The sequence below is a fragment of the Erithacus rubecula genome (assembly GCF_903797595.1).
Source record: "Erithacus rubecula genome assembly, chromosome: 9".
NCBI classification, from domain to species: Eukaryota; Metazoa; Chordata; class Aves; order Passeriformes; family Muscicapidae; genus Erithacus; species Erithacus rubecula.
The window spans coordinates 1,653,137-1,665,230 of record NC_136660.1 but is presented as its reverse complement, the minus strand read 5'-3'; the positions used below and the strand labels follow the sequence as shown (position 1 = coordinate 1,665,230).

The 12,094-nt window shown below is 54.6% G+C and overlaps 2 protein-coding genes across 3 annotated transcripts in view; both read left to right on the top strand.

Moving 5' to 3' along the window:
* Nucleotides 1-7,000, top strand: part of PRKG1 (protein kinase cGMP-dependent 1) — a 338,166-nt gene extending 331,166 nt beyond the window's left edge. For both annotated transcript variants that reach the window (XM_079312518.1, XM_079312517.1), the window contains exons 16-18: nucleotides 4-66; nucleotides 729-795; nucleotides 3,252-7,000. In XM_079312518.1, the coding sequence (XP_079168644.1) occupies nucleotides 4-66; nucleotides 729-795; nucleotides 3,252-3,350 (229 nt within the window). In that variant the 3' untranslated portion in view covers nucleotides 3,351-7,000. The remainder of the gene's footprint in view (nucleotides 1-3; nucleotides 67-728; nucleotides 796-3,251) is intronic.
* Nucleotides 7,001-9,465: 2,465 nt separating this feature from the next.
* Nucleotides 9,466-11,588, top strand: DKK1 (dickkopf WNT signaling pathway inhibitor 1). The gene is made up of 4 exons (XM_079313103.1): nucleotides 9,466-9,691; nucleotides 10,327-10,483; nucleotides 10,561-10,671; nucleotides 11,169-11,588. The coding sequence occupies exons 1-4, from the start codon at nucleotides 9,503-9,505 to the stop codon at nucleotides 11,417-11,419; spliced, it is 708 nt and encodes a 235-aa protein (XP_079169229.1). The 5' UTR covers nucleotides 9,466-9,502; the 3' UTR covers nucleotides 11,420-11,588.
* Nucleotides 11,589-12,094: the final 506 nt, after the last annotated feature.

The window sequence follows — 12,094 nt, the reverse complement described above, 5'->3', positions numbered from 1 at the left end:
CAGGGACAATCCATCAGAAAGATTAGGGAATTTGAAAAATGGAGTGAAAGATATCCAAAAGCACAAGTAAGTGTTTTCTCCAGCAACCATCAGCTCCAACCCCCAGAAAGAGGCATTTCAAACACCTCACTTGTCTCCTAAAAACCACTTGCTATCCATAAAGTAAATTCATCCTCCCTTTTAGTCCCATGGGAATGATTACATGATGTGTTAGAAGTTTATTGGGATAAGAACAGGTAAGAAATCCATTCCAGGAACAATCTCTCTCATCTGCCTGTGCTGGATCTTCTTCTATCCCATCCCCAAATCAGCAGGAATGGATTGATGGATATTTTTGTGGGAAGGCTCAGGGTTCATCTACCCACCTTCAGCAAAGTTGAGGAAAACCACAAGTGGGACATCCTTGAGCATGAAGTTGGGAGTTAACCCAATTCCATAGGGGGAAAAAAGGGCATTTTGGATGTCCTGTGGGAGGGCTCCACCCTCTGGAAGGGAAGGAGCAGCTTCCAGGACACCTGCAGCAAGGAATGACTCCCATCTGAGTGTTGGCAATTTCCACTTGTGTGGTGTCACCACGGGATTGCTGCACACTCTTCCTTCTTGGTCCCCAAAAGAGGTGAAAAATTCCAAAGGGGTTGTCAGACAAAGTCTGTGGGAGATGAAACCTGCAATTTTCATTTCTTTTTGTGCCACACCTGTCTAACTGTTGGATTCTTCCCTCCCTTCAGATGGTTTGAAGGCTTTAACTGGGAAGGGTTACGGAAAGGGACACTGACACCTCCCATCATCCCAAGTGTAAGTTTTCCTGTCGTTACCTTCTCCTCCATGGCCCATTCCTCAGGGATGCTGCGAGTTTTGGGCAATGGTACATTGGGTTAAGTGGGAATAATGTGCTTTGTTTCTTCTGGAGATGCTTGGAAAAGTCACTTTAGGCACATTCCCAGCTAAACTTGCTCTCCAGGTGAGCTCCTCCTGGGAAGGCAGTTTGAGGAGGGCACAGTCATGGAGAAATCCCCTTTGCAGCAGGGGAGCAAGGCAGGATCACCCACTCCAGCACATTTTCCTCTCTCTCACCTGCCCCACTTGTTTCTGCATCTCCTTTTCTCCTTTCTGTGCAAAGCTGCCACTTCCACCCCTTCTCTCAGCTATGCCCTCTTCCCTTCTCCTTTATTCTCATTTCCTTTGGAAAGGCAAGTGGGATTTGGATGCCATCTTCCTTTTCTTTCACATTAACCTTCATTCTGTGTTGTCTTTTGTGCCTGTGCCCCTGTTTCCCTGCATCCATGTCCCACATGAAAAGCGCTGTTGATGTTTAACCGGCGCAGGGGCAGCTCCGCTCATTTTCCTTTGGAGCAAAGCCCTTCCTTTGATGTCTTTGTGAGCTCTCTGCCCTCAAAGCCCCGCTGCAAAGGGAAACCAAACAGGATTAGCTGACAGAAATTGCCTCAGCCCCTTCTGTCCTGCAGCCTCCCCTCCTTGTTCCAGCTTAATCCCTGGGGATCACCGGGAGAATGCCATTAATGGGGGTTTAATTGCACCCCATTGCTCCGTCCTGCAGCTCCTGCAGCCCGGGCAGCCTCAGCCCTGGGGTGAATCTGCCATCCCAGAGTTTGCTTAGGGAAAGAGCAGGAGGGTTTCCCATCCCTGCTTTTGCCTCGTGGGATGCAGGAGCTCCTGGAGTCTGTGGGAGAAAGCAGGACTTGGCAAATCTTCTCCCATAACAACTCAGGAATGTTTTAGAGATCAAAGCTGGGCTTGCTTGAGGATTTTTTTCTGCTAAGCTCAAGCTACGGTCCTGGGATGGTTTGGATTGGAATGGATGTTTAAGTTGACCCAGTTCCATCACCCTCCATGGGCAGGGACATCTTCCACTATCCCAGGTTGCTCCAAGCCCTGTCCAATCTGGCCTTGGCCTATTTTTAGTGCCTATTCATTCATCAGCAGAACCACATTTCAATCAGGCAATAAAGCCAAGTTTGCTCTTTCACATCCAGTTGCAATTCCTGCTTTAGAAAGTCCGTGTAGGCTGAAAAAAATCCCAGGATGTCTTCCTAAGTGGTTTTGGTTGATTTTTAGTTTAGTAGGAGCATTTTCAATACTGCTCATACCCCACATAGCAAGGCCAACTGGAATAGATGGGAGCATCCTTCCCTCTTCCAGGACAGCTCCAGTCTGGTATTCCATAATCCCGATTTCCTCCAAAATGTGTTCAGCAGCAGGAAAATGCTGATGCAGTTGGGCAGCACATTAAATGTAGAGCTGGAGTTGGAACTCCTGGCTTTTCCCATGGCTTGCAGCAGTATCCAACATCAAATGGGAATCTCAGGAGGGCTAACAAAGGCAAGTGGGCTGGGGCAATCTCTGAGGATCAATCCAGGCTGGAAAAACAATATTCCTGTGAGGGGAGGCCCTGGCACAGGGTGCCCAGAGCAGCTGTGGCTGCCCCTGGATCCCTGGCAGTGTCCAAGGCCAGGTTGGATGGGGCTTGGAGCACCTGGGATAGTGGAAGGTGTCCCTGACATGGCAGGGGATGGAATGAGATGGGCTTTAAGGCCCCTTCCTACCCAAACCATTCCAGAATTCTGGGATTTAATGACTGTCACTTGTCCCCTGGCAAGGCTCTTCCCAAATGAAATGACTGAAAACTGCAACAAGTGTTTTCCTGCTCTGGGTAAAGCTTAAATTATTAAATTTCTAGTAAGACTCTTGTTGTTTTAGGCTGGAGAGTTGCTGGTTTCTTCTTATGTTCTTTTGGTTTGGTTTTTTGTCTGTTTTTTTTTTTAATTGTCTTGACTTTATCAAGTCCTCACTACAAGAAAGTTTCCCTCACTGCCACAAAGCAGGAAAACCATCAATTCTATAGCCAGGGTAGATTTCAAATGTTGTGATTTCCAAAAAATAAATGGGCTTGGCCTTCATCCTGGGAAGATGGGTTTCTCTGGTAGGATCCTGAGGCTGAGCAATGTCAGGAAACTTAAAGTGAGCAGAGCTCAGCTCAGGATCCTGGAGCCATAGATGGGAAATCCTGGGCTCTGAGGAGGCTTTTCCCAAGTCTGTTGTGATAACCTTGTGGCAACAGCCAAAAAACTCAGGAGAGTAGGGCAGCTGGGGGAAATTCCCCAGCAAAAAGCTGTGGATGCAGCACTTCCCTGGCTTGCTGGGGACTCTCTGGGATTCGCCTGGCTGTGGGATGGAGGGGGAATGGCAGCACTGGGATGAACATCCCCTTTCTGTTGCTCTTCCCCCCACAGGTCGCGTCTCCCACAGACACGAGCAACTTCGACAGCTTCCCAGAGGATAGTGATGAGCCACCCCCTGACGACAACTCAGGATGGGACATAGATTTTTAATGTTACTTCTCTTACCTGCTTCTGCCTTGCTGAGGACAGCTTTTCCTGGGACGTGGCTGCCAGCGGAACGGGAAGACCGGAACCGGGGAGGATCCGTGCTCGGGGTCACCACGATGCCTTGATTGATGCTGCTCCAGTAACTCCAGTGGCATTAGGACTTCTTGCTTAGTGACAGTAGTGCTCTCCATGTTTTCTGTTGGAATGTGACCTGGCTGGGCACTGGGTGGTGCTGACACAGAGCCTTTCTCCGGCTCAGAACTCCTCCTGTGTCGCTACGGAGATCCTGGCACACTCCTGATTAGCAGAGGGAGACATCCCTAGAGTAAGAGGCACTTAATTCCAGCTGCTTTCTCCCTAGGATCAGTAGTAACTCATGAAGTGCTGCAGCTCCTCCAGTGCAGGATTTGGGCTGTTCCCACCCTGAGCTCTGCAGCCCAGGAGGAGCAAAGTGCTCCCATCAGAGCAGTGGGGAATGTGTCCTTGTCCTTCCCTAGCAGGATTCCCGACGAGACTGAATGTTCCCTTTCCTCTTTGTTTTGGAAACATTTTGGCTCAGCCTGGTCAAACAAAAGCACAACTGCTGCAGATGCTGTCAAGGCAGAGTTGGGTCGCTTCCCTCACATGGCAGCACCACCTTCAGTTCTCCTTTCCCTTGGTACCAACACATGCATGGGAAGAGAAAATCATGGAACTAACCCATTGTACATCCATTGATCCATTTCACAGTGCTCCAGTTACTGAGCAAAGCAACAGCAGCCCACCAGTCTGATTAGGTATGACATTAAGGATAACTTTGACATTTTGAGGCCCAAAGTGAAAAACATGTGATGTCCTTTCAAGGTGCTACATCCATCCCTCACCTGGGAAGAAACCTGTCCCTGAACCATCCTGTCAGGAATATGTAGCAGAGGCTCTGTTCTCCCTTTTGATGATTCCAGGTCTCCATGTCTGCATCTCTTCCGTATTTAAAGAATCTCATTAAAATAGAATTCCCGGGCCAGTCTGCTGGCTCTGATGGAACATTGCCAATAATCATGATGCCTCTCTTAGCTCTGTGGAGCTAAGGGGCTCCACAGGAAAGTCAGTGGAATTCAATGGGAAATGGATGTTGGAAGATCCCTGTGAGGTGTCCAGCTTGTCAGGTCAACGTGATTATGTTTAACACACAGGGATGGCCAAATCCCTATGGAAAAAAAAAGAACTGGGGAAAGCAGTATCATCAGGATATGCTTTTCCCTCACTTTACTTTGCTCAAATTTCCTCTGGTTTATAGGGTTCAGCAGAGGGATCCTGTCCTGGGTACCCATTTGTTGCATATACCCAGGACTAAAAGTTTATCCCATTATCCAACGGGAAGCATCAGCTTTGGGTCTCACTGAGAGACCTTGCTCCAAAAAAAATCACAGAATCATGGAATGGTTTGGGTTGGAAGGGACCCTGAAGATCCTCTCCTTCCAGCCCCTGCTGTGGGTGAGCAGGTGCTGCCTCCTTTGATCTCAGCTGCCAAGGGCTGAGCGTGGAAGGATCAGGTCTTGCTGATGAGAACTTTACTCACACATGAGGTGGCAATGGTCTGTTTGAGCAGCAAAAAGTTCCTTCCCTGATGCTAAGTCCCAGCTCCTTTGCATGTTTTCCATTAAAGGATGTAATCAAAAGGGTATTTTGACAGCATGGGCCATGCTGCTGTTTAATGTGAGCTGGGTCGTGTGACACCTTTGAAACCAGTCTGTGGCTCTGGAATTCCCTGTGTTTTCCAAAGGGTGAAGCCACACCTCTGGCACAGTCACTTCTGTTGTTCTTTAACCATTAAAATTTCATTTGCCTTCAAAACCACAGGGAAAAGGCAGCACCTGCTGGCTTTTCCACCTTTCTTCAAGGGATGGACAGCACTGAGAGCCAAGGCTGAGCACGAGGGCTAAAACATTCACCAGGCATCTTAAACAGGCCTAACAGCCAAATGCTTCCCTCACATCCCCCTGGATTCTCACTCCATGGGAACAGCTTTCTGTAGGAGTTTCTCCCAGGATGGTGACACCTGTTGCAATTGGCAGGCAAGGAGGAGAAAGCACCACGAGGATTTGGGGATCCACGTGAAAATGTGGCAGGAAGGAGGGACTAGAATGGGCTGAGGAGTTGGGTTTCTTTTTCCTGTCCCTTTTTCCCTTGTGCCAGGCATGGGAATTGACACCTGCAGTGTGCACTGTGCTGAATCTGAGTTTATTTTGATATCAAACACCTCACTCGACTTCCATGGCCTCTCCTGAGCATTAACACTTTGCATATGTATATGATAAGCCTTCAGTTATAATAATATATTTAAGTTGCTTTATATATATATCTCTATATATCCACAACAAGGGATTGCCTCTGTGTTTCCACCTCCTGTCCTTATTTCTTTGTCTCCTTTCCTGATCTATGGGACGACAGTGTTTTTAGGGAAGGGGGAATTGACTCCCATGTTTCCAGAGGGGGCTTTGATTGGTGTTGCAGCTTCTCCTGGAGCTGCAATGCCCACAGCAAACTCTTCTTCAACAGCAGGACCACGAGCAGATATTTCTGTAAATAGATATTTTCGTGTCGATGTCTTGTGGGTCACACAGAACTTTCTGTTCTTTTCCAGTTCCATGGCATTATTCCTTCATTTCCTTATTTGTAATGTAATGTTTTTAGGTCGAGGTAGACTTGAATTAATGTCATATTTGTCAGTATGATTATCTTTCTGTCAGCTGTCCTGTTCACCCACCTGTCCCACAGTTCTAGAACGTCACTGGCTATCTGGCATTGTTGCAAGTGCCTTAAATCCATGGCATCTTATAAAAAAAAAAAAAAAGACAAATTTGGTGTTATGCTGCATGACAAAGACAAACACACCTCAAACTGTCGTCCTTTCTTAGCTTGCTGCGTTTTACAGTTCTTTCTGCTACCGATTTCTAAGCCTTTATTATCTGATCTTGATGAATTACAGAAATGATGACGTCGTTCTCTGATTTCTGTTCAATGTACCAGAGCTGTGTATCTGTTAATGAGATACAGAGTCATTTCTGTGAAATGTATAAATGTGATGTGCGGGTCAAATTAATCTCTGACATCCTAGCAGTCTGTAGACAGGTATTCCTGTTTTGCTGAGCTCTGCAGATCCCACCCATCCGTGCTGTCCCACACAGCTCCCCTCGGGAATCTCCCACCTGGGAAAAACCCACCCCGCCGGCGTTTTCCTGACCTAAAACCCCGGTGCAAAGACGAGGCTCATTTGCACCACTCAACCAAACAGCATCTGTGCTTTTCCCTGCCCCGTTCCCTGCATCCACGGGGATGAGCCCTGGAAGCTCCTCCCCGGCCCCGACACCGAGACTTGGGCGCTTTTAGGGCTTTCTCAGAAAAGGGGGAATTCCCATGTGGAGTTGCCTCTCCCCCGAGTCCCGATTTACGCTGGTTTTACCCCGCCCTTTGTTTTATACTCTGATTTTCTCTCCCTCCATGGCAGAGGTTTTGTTTGTTGCACTCTTTGGATGTTGACTGAGGAACTTCGGGTTTTTTTCATAAACTTCCATGGCTTTTGTTTCGCTCTGTACTCCCCCTGCAGCTGTAATTGCCGAGTGCCTGTTGTATACTTTATAGAGTTGAAATAAAAATAATTACTTTTGAACGGCTGTCAGTGGGTTTCTACCAGAGCAGGAGCAGAGTTTAGGAGAGATCTACTGGATATGGGTGAAATGTGCGGTTCTGCTCCCAGAACTGAGAAGCTGTGGCTGCCCCTGAATCCCTGGAAATGTCCAGGCCAGGCTGGATGGAGCTTGGAGCAGCCTGGGATAGTGGAAGGTGTCCCAGCCCATGGCATTTGATGGGCTCTGAGGTCTCTTCCAACTCGAAATCATTCTGTGATTTGATGATGATGCAGAGGTGAGCAAAAGCTGGGGGAAAGGAGCAACAAAACATCCTCTGAGGAGGGAAATAAATGTGACAACAGCCCAAGGAGGAGCTGGGAATCATCACCAATCATTTTGTGGGATGCAGCAATCTCAGGTCGAAGTTAATAAAGCAATAAAAACCCCAGGGTGACGTGGCCCTCACCTGAAACTGCCAGGGGAACACCGGGATTTCGGGGCGAGGCGTGGCACTCATCATTCCAGGCTAAAAATAGGGAAGGCAGGAGGGGTGGCCGGGCTGTGCCGGGGATGTCGCCCGGCCGTGACTCAGCCGCTGCACCGGCACCTGCCCGCCGTGCTCCCGAAACCCTCCCAGGCAATGATTAGCCCGGCTTGAGCCATTCGGGGCTGGAACAGCTGATAGGGGACACCGGGACAGCGATACCGGGAGAGGGGCGGGGGGCTAATGACGGGATTGCGGCGTCCCCGGAGATTTGGGCGGCGGTGGGGCGCTGTTCTGGCTGCTCGTATTCTCATTTAAAACAAACTGAGAGAAGAAATAAACGGGAGCACGGTGCCGCCGTGGGGGAAAAGCCGGGTTAATTAGCGGGGGTTAATTAACGAGAGTTAATTACTGGACAGAGGAGGGGGGAGCGATGGCGCGGCGGGGCCGCCAGGGGGCGCCCTGGGGCCGCGCTGCCCCGACAGGGAGGGGGGAAAATGGGAAAAATGGGAAAAATGGGAAAAATGGGCGGGGGGGGGGGAATGGGAAGGAATGGGGGGAATAGAGGGAATGGAGGGGAATGGAGAGAATGGGGGGAATAGAGGGAATGGAAAGAAATGGAGGGAATGGGGGGAATGGAGGGAATGGAGATAATTGTAGGGAATTGAGGGAATGGAGAGAATTGTGGGGAATGGGGGAATGGAGGGAGTGGGGGGAATGGAGGGGAAATGGGGAGGAATAGGGGGAATAGAGGGAATGGGGGAAATGGGAGGGAATGAGGGGAATAGGGTGAATTGAGGGAACGGAGGGAATGGGGAGGAATGGGGGAATCGAAGGAATAGAGGTGAATGGAGGGAATGGGGAGGAATGGTGGGAATGGAGGGAATAGAGGGAATAGAGAGAATTGGAGGGAATGGGGGGAATGGAGGAATGGAGGGGAATGGGGAGGAATGGAGGGGTATGGGGGAATGGGGGGAATGGAGGGAATGGGAGAAAGGAATGGGGAGGAATGGAGGGGATGGAGGGCATGAGGGGGAATGGAGGGGAATGGAGGGGAATGGGGGAATACAGGGAATGAGGGAGAGTGGGAAGATGGAGAGGAATTGAGGGAATGGGGGGAAATAGAATGGAGGAGAATGGGAGGGAACGGGGTAGAATGTGGGGGAATTGGGGGGAATGGAGGGGAATGAGGGGAATGGGGGAATACAGGGAATGAGGGAGAGTGGGAAGATGGAGAGGAATTGAGGGAATGGGGGGAAATAGAATGGAGGGGAATGGGGGAAAATGAGGGGAAATAGGGGGAAATAGAAAGAGAATTGTAGTGGGGGGAGAGATTGATAAAGGAATGGGGAGGGGGGGGGCTGTGCCTTTGATCTCCCCGCATCAAAGCGCCCGGAGCTCCCCCCCACAGACGCTGTCCCCCCCCGCCCCGCTGGGTCAGGGCAGTAGGGGGAGGACACCGAGGGTCCCGCCGTGTGTCCCCCCCGTGTCCCCGCACTCCGCCCGGCGCGGGGGGATGCGGAGCAGCCCCTCTCCTTTCCTGCAAGGCTGCGCTGGCGCCAGGAAGGACGCGGGGGAGGCGGCGGGGGGGAGACTGAGAGAAGACCAAAGGACCGACTCTGGCATCGGGGGAGGCGGGGGGGCTCTCTGCACCCACAGCGGCTCCCTCCCACCCACTACGGGGGGTTGCACAAGGATGAGCGTCCCCCCCTTCCCTGTTCCCGGTCCCTCCGTCGGGCGCGCCCGGCTGGAGACAGCGGCGGCGTCGGGGCGTGCGGAGCATCTGGCCGGGACCCGGGGCGGGGGGATCTGCGCTCGCCCTTGCGAAACCCCCTCCCGACCAACGTGGGAGCCCTCGGGGCGGGCAGGGGGCGGTTTTGGGGGCTCACGGGCACAGCCCCCATCCCCCGGGAAGGCTTTGAAATCCCAGCCGGCGCGCCCCCCGCCCCGAGGGGGCGGGCAGCAGCAGCCCCGGGGGTATAAAGGCGGCGGAGGAGCGCAGGAGCCGCTGCTGGCGGCTCGGTGCTGCTGCTCGGGCACCCAGCGGGCACGGCAGGCACAGGATGCGGGGGCTGGTGGCGCTGCTGGCGGCGCTGAGCTGCGCGGCCCCGGCGGGGCGGGCGGCGGCTCCCGGGGCTGCCCTGAGCTCCAACGCCATCAAGGGACCCCCCCCGGGGGCGGCAGAGGCCAGCGCCGCCCCCGCACCCCCTTTCGACGGCAGCAACAAGGCCCCGCCGGCCGCCACCCGGCAGGTAGGGAGAGCACGGATGGGCGCGGGGACAGCGGGGATGGAGGGGGACACACACCGGGAATGGAGGGGGATACACTGGGAATGGCGGGGGATACACCGGGAATGGAGGGGACACACACAGGGAATGGAGTGGGTCACGTCGGGAATGAAGTAAGGGGACACACACCGGGAGTGGAGTGGACGACACACCGGGAATGGAGGGCACCCATCGGGGATGGAGTTGAGGGGCACATTTGGGACGTCGGGGATGAGGACACACAGCGGGAGATGGAGTAGTAAGGGGATACGAGGGATGGAGGGGACACCGGGGATGGAGGGGATAGAAGAGAGGAGACACAGCGCAGATGGATGGAGGGGCTGCCCAGGGGATGGAGGGACACTGCGGGGATGGAGGAGAGGGACGCACCCGGAGATGGGGGCACAGACACACGTGATGCAGTGGGGGACACCTTGGGGATGGAGGGGACACCGGGAAAGGGAGGACGTCCCGGGGCTGGAGGCGGGGAAGGACACACGGGAGATGGATGGAGCGGACGCAGCGGGGATTAGAGAGGGAACACAGCGGAGAAGGAGTGGGGACACTCAGGGTTGGCAGCGTCGGCCCCGCTGATCCTCCCGTCTCCTCTGTCCCCCCAGCCTTTCCCGTGCGCCGAGGACGAAGACTGCGGCCCCGAGGAGTTCTGCGGGGGCGCGGCCCGCGGCGGGGGGGCCCCGCTGTGCCTGGGCTGCCGGCGGCGCCGCAAGCGCTGCCTGCGCGATGCCATGTGCTGTCCGGGCATGGCCTGCAGCAACGGTGAGGGCAGGGCACGGCCGGGGCTGGGGCGGGTCGGGGTCCCACGCGTGGCTGATAGCCGCCCCACTGCCCCGCAGGTCTCTGCACGCCCCTGGAGCCGCCCCACGGAGCGGCCGAGCTGGACGAGACGGGCACTGAGGCGCTGCCCCGACGGACGCCCGCTCCCGCCTGGCTCCCCACTGCCAAAGGTGAGGAGCCCCGGCTGCTGGCCCCGCGCTGTCCCGCCTGAGGCTGCCCTCCTTCCCTGCTGGCACCAGTCCAGGCTGTCCCCTGGGATCTGTCCGGGATGCCCATCCTTCCCTGCTTTCCCCCCTGGGATCAGTCGGGATGCCCACAGTGTCGATGTCCCGCACGGGATCAGTCCAGGATGCCCTTTCTTCTCCACCATCTCCCATGGGATCGGTCCGGGACGCCTCCCTTTTCCTGCTGTCCCTATGGGGTGGGTCCGGGATGCCTCCCTTTCCCCGCTGTCCCTATGGGGTCGGTCCGGGATGCCTCCCTTTCCCCGCTGTCCCTATGGGGTCGGTCCGGGATGCCCCTCCCAGAAGATGCACCCGGGATGCGCAGCCTGCCCGTGGGGTGGGTCGGGATTCCCGCTCTGCCCTGCTGCCCCAGTGGGATTGATCAACCTGGGATGCCCGCCCGGTGTCCCCGCCCTGCTGAGCGTCCCCCGCTGTCGCCACAGGTCAGGAGGGTGACATCTGCCTGCGCTCCTCGGACTGCGCGGCCGGGCTGTGCTGCGCCCGCCACTTCTGGTCCAAGATCTGCAAGCCGGTGCTGCGGGAGGGGCAGGTGTGCACCCGGCACCGGCGGAAAGGCGCGCACGGGCTGGAGATCTTCCAGCGCTGCCCGTGCGCCGAGGGGCTGGCGTGCCGCCTGCAGCGGGAGCACGGCCCCGCCGACGCGTCCCGCCTGCACACGTGCCAGCGGCACTGACGGACCGACCGACGGACCGACCCACGGACAGACTCCGGCCCCGCCGGAGCGAAGGTTGTTTCTCAAGGGAACTACTCCGAAGCGACTTCTTGCAGTACGTTACTGTGTTGTGAATACTCGAGCTGGCACTTAGCTGTACATAACGCCGGGACTTTGAGCGACTTTTCACGAGTTGGGTTTTTTGTTGGGTTTTTTTTGTTGGTTTTTTTTTTTTTTTTTTTTTTTGTTTTTTTTTTTTGCGTTTCTCTGGCGCTCTTCAAGCCGCGACTGTGACTTTGTACACACTGGGTTTTTCATTCTGGCTCGAAGGGATGCCGCAGTCTGCGGGCGAGCGAATAAACTGTTTAAATTCACCCTGCTCTGCCTCCATGTCCCTGCCCGAGGGAGGCAGGATGTGCCCGGGGGGAAGAGAGACGGGGCGGGGGGTTCATCCCCAGCTTCCCGTGGGAAAGGCTGCTGGGTTGGCACTGCTTATCCAGCTGCTTTTTTAGGAATTCCGTGCTCGCCACTGATGCCCTCTGGCCACCAAACCGAGGGGAGGGAGAGTGGTTGGGGCTCTGGGAAGAGCCCCTGGCGGCAGAATCGCTGTCCCTGGTTTTGGGAGGGAGGAGGGAGTGAGGAATCACCGGAGGGGCTGTGCAGGACCAGCCACGGCCGCTGCCGATCTCCACCGCT